This window comes from Hemiscyllium ocellatum, chromosome 6 (assembly GCF_020745735.1).
Source record: "Hemiscyllium ocellatum isolate sHemOce1 chromosome 6, sHemOce1.pat.X.cur, whole genome shotgun sequence".
Lineage (NCBI taxonomy): Eukaryota > Metazoa > Chordata > Chondrichthyes > Orectolobiformes > Hemiscylliidae > Hemiscyllium > Hemiscyllium ocellatum.
Window position 1 is genome coordinate 102,811,522 of NC_083406.1, and position 12,908 is coordinate 102,824,429.

General features: G+C 41.0%; 1 protein-coding gene across 1 annotated transcript; it reads right to left on the bottom strand.

The window, feature by feature from the left end:
• Positions 1 to 573: 573 nt before the first annotated feature.
• Positions 574 to 12,624, bottom strand: ndufc2 (NADH:ubiquinone oxidoreductase subunit C2). Its single transcript, XM_060826822.1, has 3 exons — positions 12,380 to 12,624; positions 10,100 to 10,243; positions 574 to 764 (listed from the first exon to the last, which is right to left on the bottom strand). Exons 1-3 carry the CDS (start codon positions 12,516 to 12,518, stop codon positions 715 to 717), a joined length of 333 nt encoding a protein of 110 aa, XP_060682805.1. The 5' UTR covers positions 12,519 to 12,624; the 3' UTR covers positions 574 to 714.
• Between the last annotated feature and the right edge of the window lie 284 nt (positions 12,625 to 12,908).

Here is a 12,908-nt window from a genome sequence, read left to right on the forward strand (position 1 = left end):
GGCGACAGTCTGTGTGGGGTTTGCACATTCTCCCCATGTCTGAGTGGGTCCCCTCTGAGTGCTCTGTTTTCCTCCCAAAGTCCAAAGATGAGCAGGTCTGGTGAATTGGCCATGCCAATTTGCCCATAGTGCTAGGTTGATTAGTTAGAGGGAAATGGGTCTAGGTGGGTTACTCTTCGGAGGGTCGGTGTGGACTGGTTGGGTCGAAGAGCCTGTTTCCACACTGTAAGGAACCTAGTCCAATATTTCCATGTGGTTCGGTGTCAAATTTCCATAAACATTTATATAGCACTTAATAAAAATAGGACAGTAGATATTAAAAATGTTAAGCAGGAATAGACTATATTAAAGGTACAATAGATTGATGGAGTGCCAGCCAAAATTTCTATCATTTCCAGCCAAAATTTCTCAAAGGTTATTTAAACTGCATTGCGATAATCTATTTACTGTCTGCCTCAAAATTACCACATTGCACAAAAGGATCAGAGATCAATAACCATCTTTGTGAATAAAACTAGTCCTGATTGCATTAAAATGTGCTATCCTTTAATCAGGATTAAACAAAACAGGACAGTCATTTCATATAATTTATTATAAAGTAATTTACAATGAGAAAGACCATCAGCACACAGCATATTTTTATACATAGATGACAGACAGTGCTGAGAGTTATAGTAATTACCCAACATAGGCAACTAATTACTGCTGAGTAATTTAACGAATTGGATGAAAATTCTCCAGAATCTCTGCGAAAGTCCTTTTTTCTGAAAAAAAAACAAAAACAACTATCAATCATATTGAAAATATTTAATAGTAACTAACAATTTCAAGGTTGCAGTTCTTGGTGTGGATGTCTCAGTGGAAGTTACTAGTCTAAACTAAACAAGGTAATTTGCTATTGTCCGTAAAGGACCATAAACATTTCTCTCCATTATAGAGAAGGACAACTGGCCACAGACAACTTAGAAAACATCACTGGGTAAGTGTGAGGAAAGGTAAGCCTCCATGAATCGCTGCAGCTAGAACAAGGTGTGAAGCCATCTTGCATCACATTCAGGTCATCTAGCCAACTGAGCTAACCCACTCAGAGCTAATGGAACACATCTGGAATATTCAAAATAGCAGCTATAGAAGTAATGGTTCCACAGGTAGTAACCATCCAAGAACCCTTAGATTCTAGAAAAGACATTGAGGATTGGATATATGCCAACATAACATCTGTATTTAAAAAGAGAGTGATACAAAAAAAAGGTAACCAAAGCCAAGTCACTAATGTCTGCAATTGGGAAAAAGGATTTAAATGCAGAGCATTTAGAAATATCTAATATGATTAACCAGAGTCAGCTTGACTGCAGGAAGGGGAAGTCATGCCTGATATGTTAAATCCTCAAAGATTTCTAGTAAACCTGTAGGATAAGTAAAAGAAAAGCAGTGGATACAATATATTTGGCTTTTCATAAGGCATTTGATAAAATACCACGTATTAGGTTACTTCGTAAGATTAGAACTTATAGTGTTGGAGATAATATATTTGCATTGAGGACTGGTTAAGTAATAGGTGACAGAGTTAGGATAAGTGGGCATTTTCAGGATGGCAAATTTGTAACTAGTGGAGTGGCACAGAGGTAATTGTTTACGTTATATATATTAAAAAACACATGTGTGGAAAGTTTGCCCAGTTTACAGATGACCAGAATTGATTGAAGGCAAGTGGTTAACAGAGAGATATAGACAAGTTAAGTAAGTGTGCAAAAACTTGACAGATGGAATATAAAGTGGGAAAATGGGAGGTTATACATTTTGGCAGGAAGAATGAAGGAGCTGAATATTACTTAAACGGGGAAAGATTATATAAAGCTACAACACAAGGAGATTTGAGAGCGCTTGTGCATAAAGCTAGCATACAGATTCCATGGGTACTGCGAAGGCAAATAAAACGGTGGTATTTATTTCAAAAGAAATGGAAAATAAAATATGAAAGTCCTGCTAAAACTATACAAGACACTAGTCTGACAACTGGAACACAGGTTTTGGCCCCTTTATCGAAGGTTTATTCAAGATAAGATAAACTGGTATTGGAGGCAGTCCAGAGGAGATTCATTAGCTGGATCCTGGGTACAGACAGACTGTCCTACGAGAAAAGATTGAGTCGTTTGGGCCTGCATTCAGTGGGGTTTAGGAATAATAGTTGACAGAGAGTTGGGATACGGAGGCATCTTCAGGGTGGCAACCCATTACTAAATGTCATGTTATTCAGTTGTTAATTGTAAAACTGAATTTTTTGTTGAGCACATGTATTAAGGGATACGGGCTAAAGGCAGGTATATGGAGTTAAGCCACAGATCAGCAGTGATCGCACTGAATGGTAGGACCAGCTTGAGGGGCTAAATGGCCTAATCCTGTTCCTATCTTCCAAGGATGACAGCAGACCTTATTAAAGCAATCAAGATTCTTAGGTGTTTTGACAAATTAGATGTAGAAAGGTTGTTTTCACTTGGGGGACAGTCAAGGAGCAAAGGGCATAAACTCAGAATAAGGGGTAATCCATTTAAGATGGAGATGAGGAGGAATTTCTTTTCTCAGAGTAGTGAACCTGTGCAATTCTATCTCACACAGAGAGGTGTTCAGGCTAGTTTGTTAGACATGTTCAAAGCAGAGATATGTTTTTAATCAGGAAGCAAATCGAGTGTTATGGGAAAAAGGCACAAAAGTAAATTTGAAGATTATCAGATCAACCATGATCTCATTGAATGGTGGGGCAGACTTGATAGACTGAATGGCCTACTTTTGTTCCTATGTCTACTGTCCCCAACAAGTGCAAATGATTCTTAATAATGTTGTATTAAGATTAGAGCAAACTATTCAATGAAGCTATTACAATATTATCAATATTAAACTACCTCACTTCCTAATTATAACTGTAGTTAAATGCAATGCCAGGGTGATTTAAGGAATTCTGTAAAAGGTGCCATTTACTCAATACCATTGATTTCCAAAGACTTTGGAAATTATGCCCATAATGCTTCACTTAAGAACTTCAAAATTTTCACAGGGAAAAAAACATTAATGCACCATATTCCAAAAATACACTTTATTTTGAAATGGCTTGGCTGAACAACTAAAGGGGCCTTGAGTAGCACTTCAAGAAAAAAATGATTAGCTTCATATGTATATTAACATTGAAAGCATTTCACCAGGTATTGTAGCCACATATTACTCAAAATATTATTCATTGCTTTCTTGCCATGGCATATTGTTTAACACCAGAAAATAAATGTTTTTAATTTCCAACCTTTGCAAAATTTAGCTCTGGAGATAGAAAGTCAGTGGAGCCACCTGCTGGACTGTCTAACTATAACAACAAGGGGCACTCATCCTCCTCGTAATGACATTCCCACTACAGTGTTGTGACGTTTCTATGGCTCTAATTTAAAAGGAAATTTTGGGCTCAATTTTGTTTTCTATTTTAAAGTGATATGTCTGCTCTTTCTTTTTACTTAAGCACAGATTTCTACTGAGATGTGATGTCAGATGTAAATTTAAAAGCAATGTGGGTATGAGTGTAGCTGGGCCATTCAGCTCAGTAAGACACCAGCCAGTATTGATGCTTTCTAATCAACCTGTTCAGACATGTTATTATGTCTGGTACAGGTAAGACTTCCACCCAGGTTTCCTGGCTCAGAGGCAGGGATACTACCACTGTGCTACAACAACCCCACCAGGTGGTATAATACAAATGGCATAATTTGGAAGAGATACACACACTTGTGCCAAAAGTGGAAAAGCGGACTCTCAGATTAGTCAAGGAATACCTTGGCACTCAGGTTACTGAAAACATCCCAAATATAACCATCACCATTCCTAGCTATGTCCTGTCCAAAAGACCCAGCAACAGCTCAGTGGCATACGGTCATTGCATCTGGTCAAACAGGAGCAAGGAAACCGTTTGCTGATTACTCCTTCTTGAACCCTTCCCCAGCTGATACATCAATTCTCCTCCATGTTGAACAAAAGCAACAAGGGTAGCAAGTGCCCAGAATATGCTCTGGTTGGGGATGTCAATCACCCATGGTGAATGAACCAAACAAGATAGAAAATACTTGACCGTATCCTCACCAACAGGCTGGTTGCAGAAACAGCTGTCCATGACAGTATCTGTAGAAGTGACAACTGCACAGACCTTGTGAAGATGAAGAGCCGTCTCCACATAAAGGATCCCATCGTGTTGTGCTGCACTATCAACATGCTAAATGGTATAGAGAGTACTCTCCACTGTGTTCTGTGGCATTTCTGGACTGCTAACTCAGATATATTTTAAATAAACCAAGCAACTCAAGGCTGGGCAGCCATGAGGCACTTTGGGACATCAGCAGCAGAGGAATTGTAGTTAAGCACAAATGTGCAATCTCACAGCTTGGCATATCCCCACTCTACAGTTACCATCAAGCCAGGGGATCAAGACTGGTTCAACAAACAGGACCGGAAGGTATGCCATGTGCAGCACCAAATGAGGTGTCAACTTGATGAAGCTACAAAATGGGACTACTTACACATCAAATGGCATAAATCACAAATAATGGATAGAACTAAGTGATTCCACAAACAATGAGTCAGATCTAAGTCTGCAGATCCAGCAAAGAACTGGAGTGGATAATTAAACAGGGCAGCACAGTGGCTCAGTGGTTAGCACAAGGTCAATTCCTGGAATGGCAGGATTACCTTACACTGAAAGACTGGAGCGACTGGGCTTGTATACCCTTGAGTTTAGAAGACTCAGAAGGGATCTGATTGAGACATATAAAATTATTAAAGGATTATTAAAGGACACTCTGGAGGCAGGAAACATGTTTCCGCTGATGGGTGAGTGCTGAACCAGAGGACACAGCTTAAAAATATGGGGTAGACCATTTAGGACAGAGATGAGAAGAAACTTCTTCACCCAGAGAGTGGTGGCTGTGTGGAATGCTCTGCTCCAGAGGGCAGTGGAGGCCCAGTCTCTGGATTCATTTAAGAAAGAGTTGGACAGAGCTCTCAAGGATTGTGGAATTAAGGGTTATGGAGATAAGGCAGGAACAGGATACTGATTAAGGATGATCAGCCATGATCATATTGAATGGTGGTGCAGGCTCGAAGGGCAAAATGGCCTACTCCTGCACCTATTGTCTATATCGTCTATTGCCTCACAGCGCCAGGGACCCGGGTTCAATTCCCGCCTCGGGCAACTTTCTGTGTGGAGTTTGCACATTCTCCCAGTGTCTGCGTGGGTTTCCTACGGGTGCTCCAGTTTACTCCCATAGTCTAAAGATGTGCAGGTTAAGTGAACTGGCCATGCTAAATTGTCCATAGTGTTAGGTGTATGGGAATGGGTCTGGGTGGGTTGCTCTTCGGAGGGTCGGTGTGGACATGTTGGACCAAAGGGCCTGTTTCCACACTGTAGGGAATCTAATCTGCAGGAAATCTAATCTAAACAACTCCCTGGAGGAATCGGCTCCACAAATATCCTCACCCTCGATAAAGGAGCTAAGCACATCAGTGCAAGGCTAAAGCATTCTCAATATTCTTCAGCCAGAAATGGTGAGTGGATGATCCACCACTACTTCTACAGATTTCCTGTACCACAGTTTCCAATCTTTAGCCAATTTGATTCTCTCATGTAATATCACAAAACAGCTGAAGCCACTGGTTGATTCAAAGGCTGTGAGCCTTAATTTTCTGCAGTAGCAGTGAAGTCTTGTCTCTGCCATGTGCTTCAATCCCTAACCAAGCTGTTCCAATACAGCTGCAACATTGGTATCTACCCAACACGGAGGATAAATGCCCCTGTCCAACCTGTAAATTAGTGCTCCACCAACCTACTCTCGATCATCAGTCAAGTGATGGAAAGTGTTATCAACAATGCTATCAACTAGCACTTACTTAGCTGAAACCACTGATGCTCAAATTCTACTCTGTCAGTATTAAGCTCCTAACTCACATCAGCTTTAGTTCAAATGTGAACAAAGGAGCTGGACCCCTGGGGAGGCGGGGGATGAGACTTCAAGGCAGCATTGGGCTAATATAGCAAAATTCAGCCATAACAAAACTAGAGTATGGAATCAGGGAGAAAACTCTTAGCAAGTTCGAAGTTTATCACAGGGGAAGAACCTTATGGTTATTGGAGGCTAATTATCTCAGCTCCAGGACATCAATGCAAGAGTTTCACAGGGTAATGTCCTAGATCTGAGCATTTTCAGCTCCTTTTATCAATATTACTTCAGGTCATCATGTCAGAAATGGGGTTGTTTCCTGATGATGGCACAACATTCAGCATGTTTTGTGACTCCCCAGATACTGTAGAAGTCCATATGTCGCAAGATCTGGTTTCAACGTTTGGGAGATTTGTAGCTCAGGTGCTCATTGTTGTGGTTCTGTTTGCTGAGCTGGGAATTTGTGTTGCAGACATTTCGTCCCCTGTCTAGGTGACATCCTCAGTGCTTGGGAGCCTCCTGTGAAGCGCTTCTGTGATGTTTCCTCCGGGATTTATAGTGATTTGTAGCTGCCGCTTCCGGTTGTCAGTTCCAGCTGTCCGCTGCAGTGGTCGGTATATTGGGTCCAGGTCGATGTGCTTATTGATTGAATCTGTGGATGAGTGACATGTCTCAAAGACCCAATATACCGGCCACTGCAGCGGACAGCTGGAGCTGACAACTGGAAGCGGCAGCTACAAATCACTATAAATCCCGGAGGAAACATCACAGAAGCGCTTCACAGAAGGCTCCCAAGCACTGAGGATGTCACCTAGACAGGGGACGAACCGTCTGCAACACAAATTCCCAGCTCGGCAAAAAGAACCACAACAAAACCTGGTTTCGGCTGACAAGGGACAAATAAAATTAATTCTATATAGCTGCCAAGCAATGGCAATCTCTCATAAGAAGGGAACCTAACTATCGTTCCTTGACATTCAACAGCATTTCTGCTGCTGAATTCCTCCATATTAACATTCTAGGAGTAATACAGTAACTGAATTAAACAAGACATATAAAACCCCTGCCCACCATCAACAAGACACAGGTCAGGAACGTGATGGAATCCTCTCCACTTGTCTGAATGAGTGCAGCTCCAATGACAGTCAAGTAAGCTCTACATCATACAAAACAAAGTAGCCCACTTGATTGGCATCACATCCACACACATTCACTCCCTATACTACCAGCATACAGCAGTGTATACCATTTACTGTATACACTGCAGAAATTTATCAAGATGCCTTCGTTAGCACCTTCAAAACCCATGATCGCTACCACTTTGAAGGTCAAGCACAGCACATGCATGGGAACACCACACCATCTCGACTTGGAACTATATTGCCATCCCTTCAGTGTCACTAGGTCAAAATGCTGGAAGTCCCTCCCTAACAGCATTGAGATACCTACACCAAATGAACTACAGTGGTTCAAGAAAGCAGTCTACCATCAGGGCTACAAAGGGACAGGCAATAAAATGCTGGCCCAACCATCAAATCCTATATCCCCTGCATTCTCTTAGATTTGGAGAGAAAAATTCAGCAAGATTTTCCAACTTGATCCAACTTACTGCAACCAACAAATAAGCCTTGCTACTGATCATCACCCAATGTTACAATCTCTATAAAGATTGTTAACATGGCAAGAGAAATTTGAATAACCAATGATTAACTGAACGAACTACATAACGGTTCATATTTTTAAACAGAAAGAGATTGAATAAATTGTCTTTTAAAAAACGCAAGCACTGCCAATTTAATCCAATAACTAGTGAAGAGATAGAGTTTAAATTCAGCTCCTGCTTAACTTCCTAATTCAGCTCAAAAGGACCCTTAAACATTATGAGATCATGAAGGTTCATTCAATTCTCTTTTTGGAACCAATCCTGCGAACCTATCACCTAGAGGAAATGGACAACAGATACAAGGGAACAAGTTGTCCTTCTCAGACATCATCTTGACTTTGAATTATATTGCTGTTCCTTAACTGTCACTGGGTCAAAATCCTGAGACTCTCTTCCAAACAGCATTGCAAATGTATCCACACCCCAAGGACTCCAGCATTTCCAGAAGGGAGTGCTTGAGTAATTAGTGAGGGGAGATAGTAGCCAGTAACACTCACTTCCTTTGAACAAGTGAAAAAAAAGCCCAGTTAATTTTTATTTCTCCACAGTGTTTCAGACATTTTCGATGGCACAGAGATTAAGACACATCCTTCCATTAGCTTTTGCTGAAAGAATCAGAATTTTCCAGATCAAAGGAGACTAAGTGGCCTATTACGTCTGTACCAGCTCCTGAAAGACGTACCCAGCGCGTCCCATTCGCCAGTCCTATCCCCGCAGCCCTCTAAATTAATCACTTTCTTGTGAAACCTCATGAAATCAGTCTCCACCACACTCAGTCAGTGCATTCCAAGCCCTAGCATAGTGGCTCAGTAGTTAGAACTGCTGCCTCACAGCACCAGGACCCAGGTTCGATTCCAGCCTTATGGAGTTCGCACATTCTCCCCATGTCAGCATGGGTTTTCTTCAGGTGCTCCGGTTTCCTTCCACAGTCCAAAGATGTGGAGGTTAAGTGGACTGGCCATGTTAAATTGCCCATAGCGTTGGATGTGCAGGCTAGGTGGATTAGCCATGGGAAAGACAGGTTACAGGGATAGGTTAAGGGTGTGGGTCTGGGTGGGATGCTCTTCAGAGGGTGTCAACTCGATAGGCTGAATAGCCTGCTTCAACACTGTAGGGATTCTATGAATCTATTCTCCAAATAAAGATATTGCTTCTCATCTCACTCCTAGCTCTCTTGCTGACAATCTTGATATTGTGATCCCCTAGTTGACATACAAATAGTTGAACAGAATATCTTTGTTTACCCTGCCAAAATTATTCACAATTTTGAACACAGGAATAAATATCCTCCTAGTTTCCTTCAACACTTGACAGTTATGGAATTTGAAGCTCAAGCTTGTGCATATTAGATTGCCTTCTCCCAGTCTGTTCCCAAAACTCCTGTACAGCTTTTGGCCTCACGGGTGCTTTACAGACACTGGCCAACTCTATTTCTCTGTTCAACACCACAGATTTATTTCTCTAGCTCTAAGATGGGATAATCTTCCAGCCTCTTATTCCTTCACGTGTCTCTCCAAACTGAACATGAGCACTGACCTGAATTCCACAGTGAACAATAAAGTTATTATTTTTTCTGCTTGTTCTGCTAGCCTAGTAACATTTATGTCTTTGCTACCTTAACTCTCAGAGAGCTGTACTCTACACAAGACCAAAGATACAACTGCCACCGTTTTGTGACATTGCCACATTTATAGGAAGTTCTGTAACTTGATTCTTAATGATTTGACTAAGGAAACATCTTTGTCCTGCTTAATTAGTTATCTCTGATGCAACTGTTTTTCATCTTAGAAACAAAAGGTGTTGCTTTCTGAATAGCATTTTACATTCTTGTTAAGGGTAACATATCTATGGGTTTCAGGGGACTTATAGCCTTTTCACTGTCAACATAGCAACAGAGAATGGTCCCTTTGATTCTTACTAATTATCAACAGTTTTTACAGCCAAAGTTCACATGATCCTTCGCGTTTAATGTAAGTAAAAAACTGTTCTTTGCTTCTCAGAGGATTGAGAGATTTTTGGAACTCCCTGCAATAGAGGTAGGTTGATATTCGCTAGGCAAGGGAATCAAAGTTATCAGGGGTAGGTGAGAATGTGGAATTTGAAATTCTAACTGATCAACTGCTCTTATTGAATCATAGGACAGGACAAAGAGGCAAACTTCTAACCCTAGTTTCTACATTCATAAAAATGCAACCCCAAAACTTAACTATATAAACTTCACTACTGAAACATTAGTAACCCATACTGGAAATATGTTAACAGTTTTAGAAAGCAGACTTGTCTTATTTTGAAAATAATTAATCTGCTGGTGTTTCCTATCAAAATTATTTTTCCTTTCATTATAAATGTATGATTGCAGAATGCTTTTGGAGAGATGGTTAGTCCATCACCTGTCTAAAGAATAAACACCCTTTTACACACTATATACATTTTTTCTTTTTCTTTAATTTGTACTCAGCAAATTACATACCTTTTTCAGGAAAGTCATCTGGGTGTTGCCGAATATATTCCATCATCTCGCGGTCAAATTTAGCAGTCTTATAATTTTCTATCTTGGTGACATAATAACCAAGAAACCATCCAACAGTGACATAGAGAAGCTGCCGGTGCAAACCTGCAAGCAAAGAAAGAGTATACACTCATCATCTAATACTCAATAATAGTAAAGGCTGAATGCAGCAACACCAGGTCTCCAACTGACCGGAGCCTATTACATAATAATAGATTCTGTGGTCCAGCTCTGCCAAATATAGCAACTCATAGAAGATTGGCACAGAAGAGTGATATGGACACACCATGCAAACCTTAGTATGACATCTGAAGTTTAGTTGAGAGTTTAGCCAAGCTTCATGATTAGAAGTTTCATCAAAATTTACCATTCAAACTTTTTTTTTTAAATTCTTACATGGGACATGGACATCATTAGTTTGGCAAGTGTTTGTTGTCCATCCCAATTGTCATGGAGGTGATGGTGAACTGCCTTCTTGAACCATAACATTTTATGTGGCAAAGATACATCATGGTGTCATTAGGAAAGGAATTCTGGGATTTCCACCTAACACTGAAGGAACAGCAATCTAAATACAAGTCAAGGTGGTGTGCGATTTGAAGGAGAACTTACAGCTGGCAATATTCCCATGCTGCCCTTGCTAATCTAGGTGATCAAAACCTGTGGCTTCTAACAAGATATCAATGAAGTCAGGAGCTGAGTGGCCCTCGTTGATCCCAAAAAAATGCAAGTGAGGTTATTGCCAATTGCTTCTTGGTGGCATTATCCAAGACACGTTCCATCACTTTGTTGATGATGGAGAATAGATTGTTAAAGTGGTAATTAGCTTGGTTGGATTTGCCCTACTTTTTTGTGGTCAGGACATGCCTAGCAATTTTCCACATTATTAACATAGCTCTACTTGAACAGATGAACAGTCCAGATGACTGAGTTTGAGAATATGGAAGGTGCTGTCAGAGATCTTTCATGTGTTACTGCAGATGCATCTTGTAGATGCTGCTGTAACACATCTATGATGAAGGGAAATGATATTACTGATAGCTGATAGAGCATCAATCAAGCAGGAAGCTTTGTGCTGAATGGTGTCAATTCTTGAAGGTAATTGCAGTTGCACTCATCCACGCAAAAGAGAGTATTCCATCACATGCTTCACTTTCACTTTGGTGGACAAGCAAATTCAGGAAGAATCTTACTCACCATAAACTTCCCACCATCTGATCACATCTAGTAGTCAGAGTATTTATATAGCAGATCCAGCTGAGTTTCTGGCCAGTAGTATCCCCAGAATATTGGTAGTGGTGATTCACAGTCACGTGGATAGTACTTGTGTTAGTAAATATTATTAAATGCAGCCTTGATATCACACTCACCTCTGGAATTCAGCCCTTATGTGTATGTTTAGACTTAGGCTGTATTGAGGCCAAGAACTGAATGGCCTAGGCAGAGTGACAATCGTCAATGAGTAGATAACTGCTGAGCAAGAGCAGTGCTACTTGATTGCACGCTCAATGACAACTTTCATCATTTTGATTATGTTTGATATCTATGAAATCATTTAACTCTATTGCATGCTGCTTCTGCTGTTTAGACTTGTGCTGCAGCATCACTAAATTGACACAAAGTTTTGGTATTCCTAATAGTGCTCCTAGCATGATCTCCTTCACTGTTCATTAAACTACAACTTAAAGAGTCCTTGTACAGTAGGCTACAGTTTAGCCCACAAATCCCATGGATGCCCAGTTTAAGTGTCATGGTTGTAATTACTGAAATTGTATTTTGAGAGATGTTATTACACACCTCTACAGCAGACTTCCTGGTTCAGAGGCAGGAACACTTTATAGTCTAGGTTTACAAATTGTATTTAAATTCCACCAGTTGCAATGGTGGGAATGGAACCTATGCCCTAAAAAGGATTAGCCTACGACTCTGAATTATTTGTCCAGTGATGTTATACCTCACAACCATATAAACCTAACTGTTAAGACACATATAATCGCTTAGGTTATTGCCAGACGGAATTAAGTGGCAGATGCTGATGCGAATTGCAGGATTAATTTTTGAAGTGGACAACAACAAACCAACTCCCACTTCCATTCCCTTCGCAGACAATGAGGAATGAAAAAAAAATGCACAAAAACGTGAGGGACTTCTCGCCGAGAATGATGTTTTTGTTATGTCCGCCCTCTCTGTCTCTGAAGGACTCGGGCCTACAGCCTCGGGCTTTGCCTAACCTTCACTCACCGGCTTTGAGCGGCGGCCGCCGCAACAGGCCGTTCTGCAGCACCGCCGTGGTCCAGCCGATGAACCCCAGCCACACGCTGTTCCTGTTGACGATCCCCGGGGGCGGCAAGACCTTCGCCTCGACCGGCAGGAGCCCCATTTCCAGCGGTCACCGTGTACCCGACCCGGACGACAATTCAAAGGGCAACAGAGACGGTTGAGCTTCCTTCAGAGCTCCGGGTAGACACCCGCACCCGGTAACAACTGTTCCGCCTCACTCACTTGTCGTCAAGGCATCAGCTTATTGTCATGTCACTGCTTGATGTTCCAAACACACATGATGCCTGTTTTAACTATAAACCCCCAACTCAGAAAACAAATTCACTGATCAGGTAACTTTCCAGTTAAATATTGATTACGAATCATATTGCAACCAAATTTTAAGGATGTCATTTAAGCAAGATTGTCTCAAGGAAATAAGTGTTCATAAGAGGCATGTACTTTTGGATTGTCAGAGCCCCTGAAACTAGAACAAGAAGAATAGATAAAA

Coding starts and splice junctions, on each gene's coding strand:
- ndufc2 (XM_060826822.1), bottom strand. CDS start 12,518: ATGGGGCTCCTGCCGGTCGAGGCGAAGGTCTTGCCGCCCCCGGGGATC. Junction 10,244..12,379: donor GCGGCCGCCGCTCAAAGCCG/GTGAGTGAAGGT, acceptor CTTTGCTTGCAG/GTTTGCACCGGCAGCTTCTC. Junction 765..10,099: donor AGATGACTTTCCTGAAAAAG/GTATGTAATTTG, acceptor TTTTTTTTTCAG/AAAAAAGGACTTTCGCAGAG.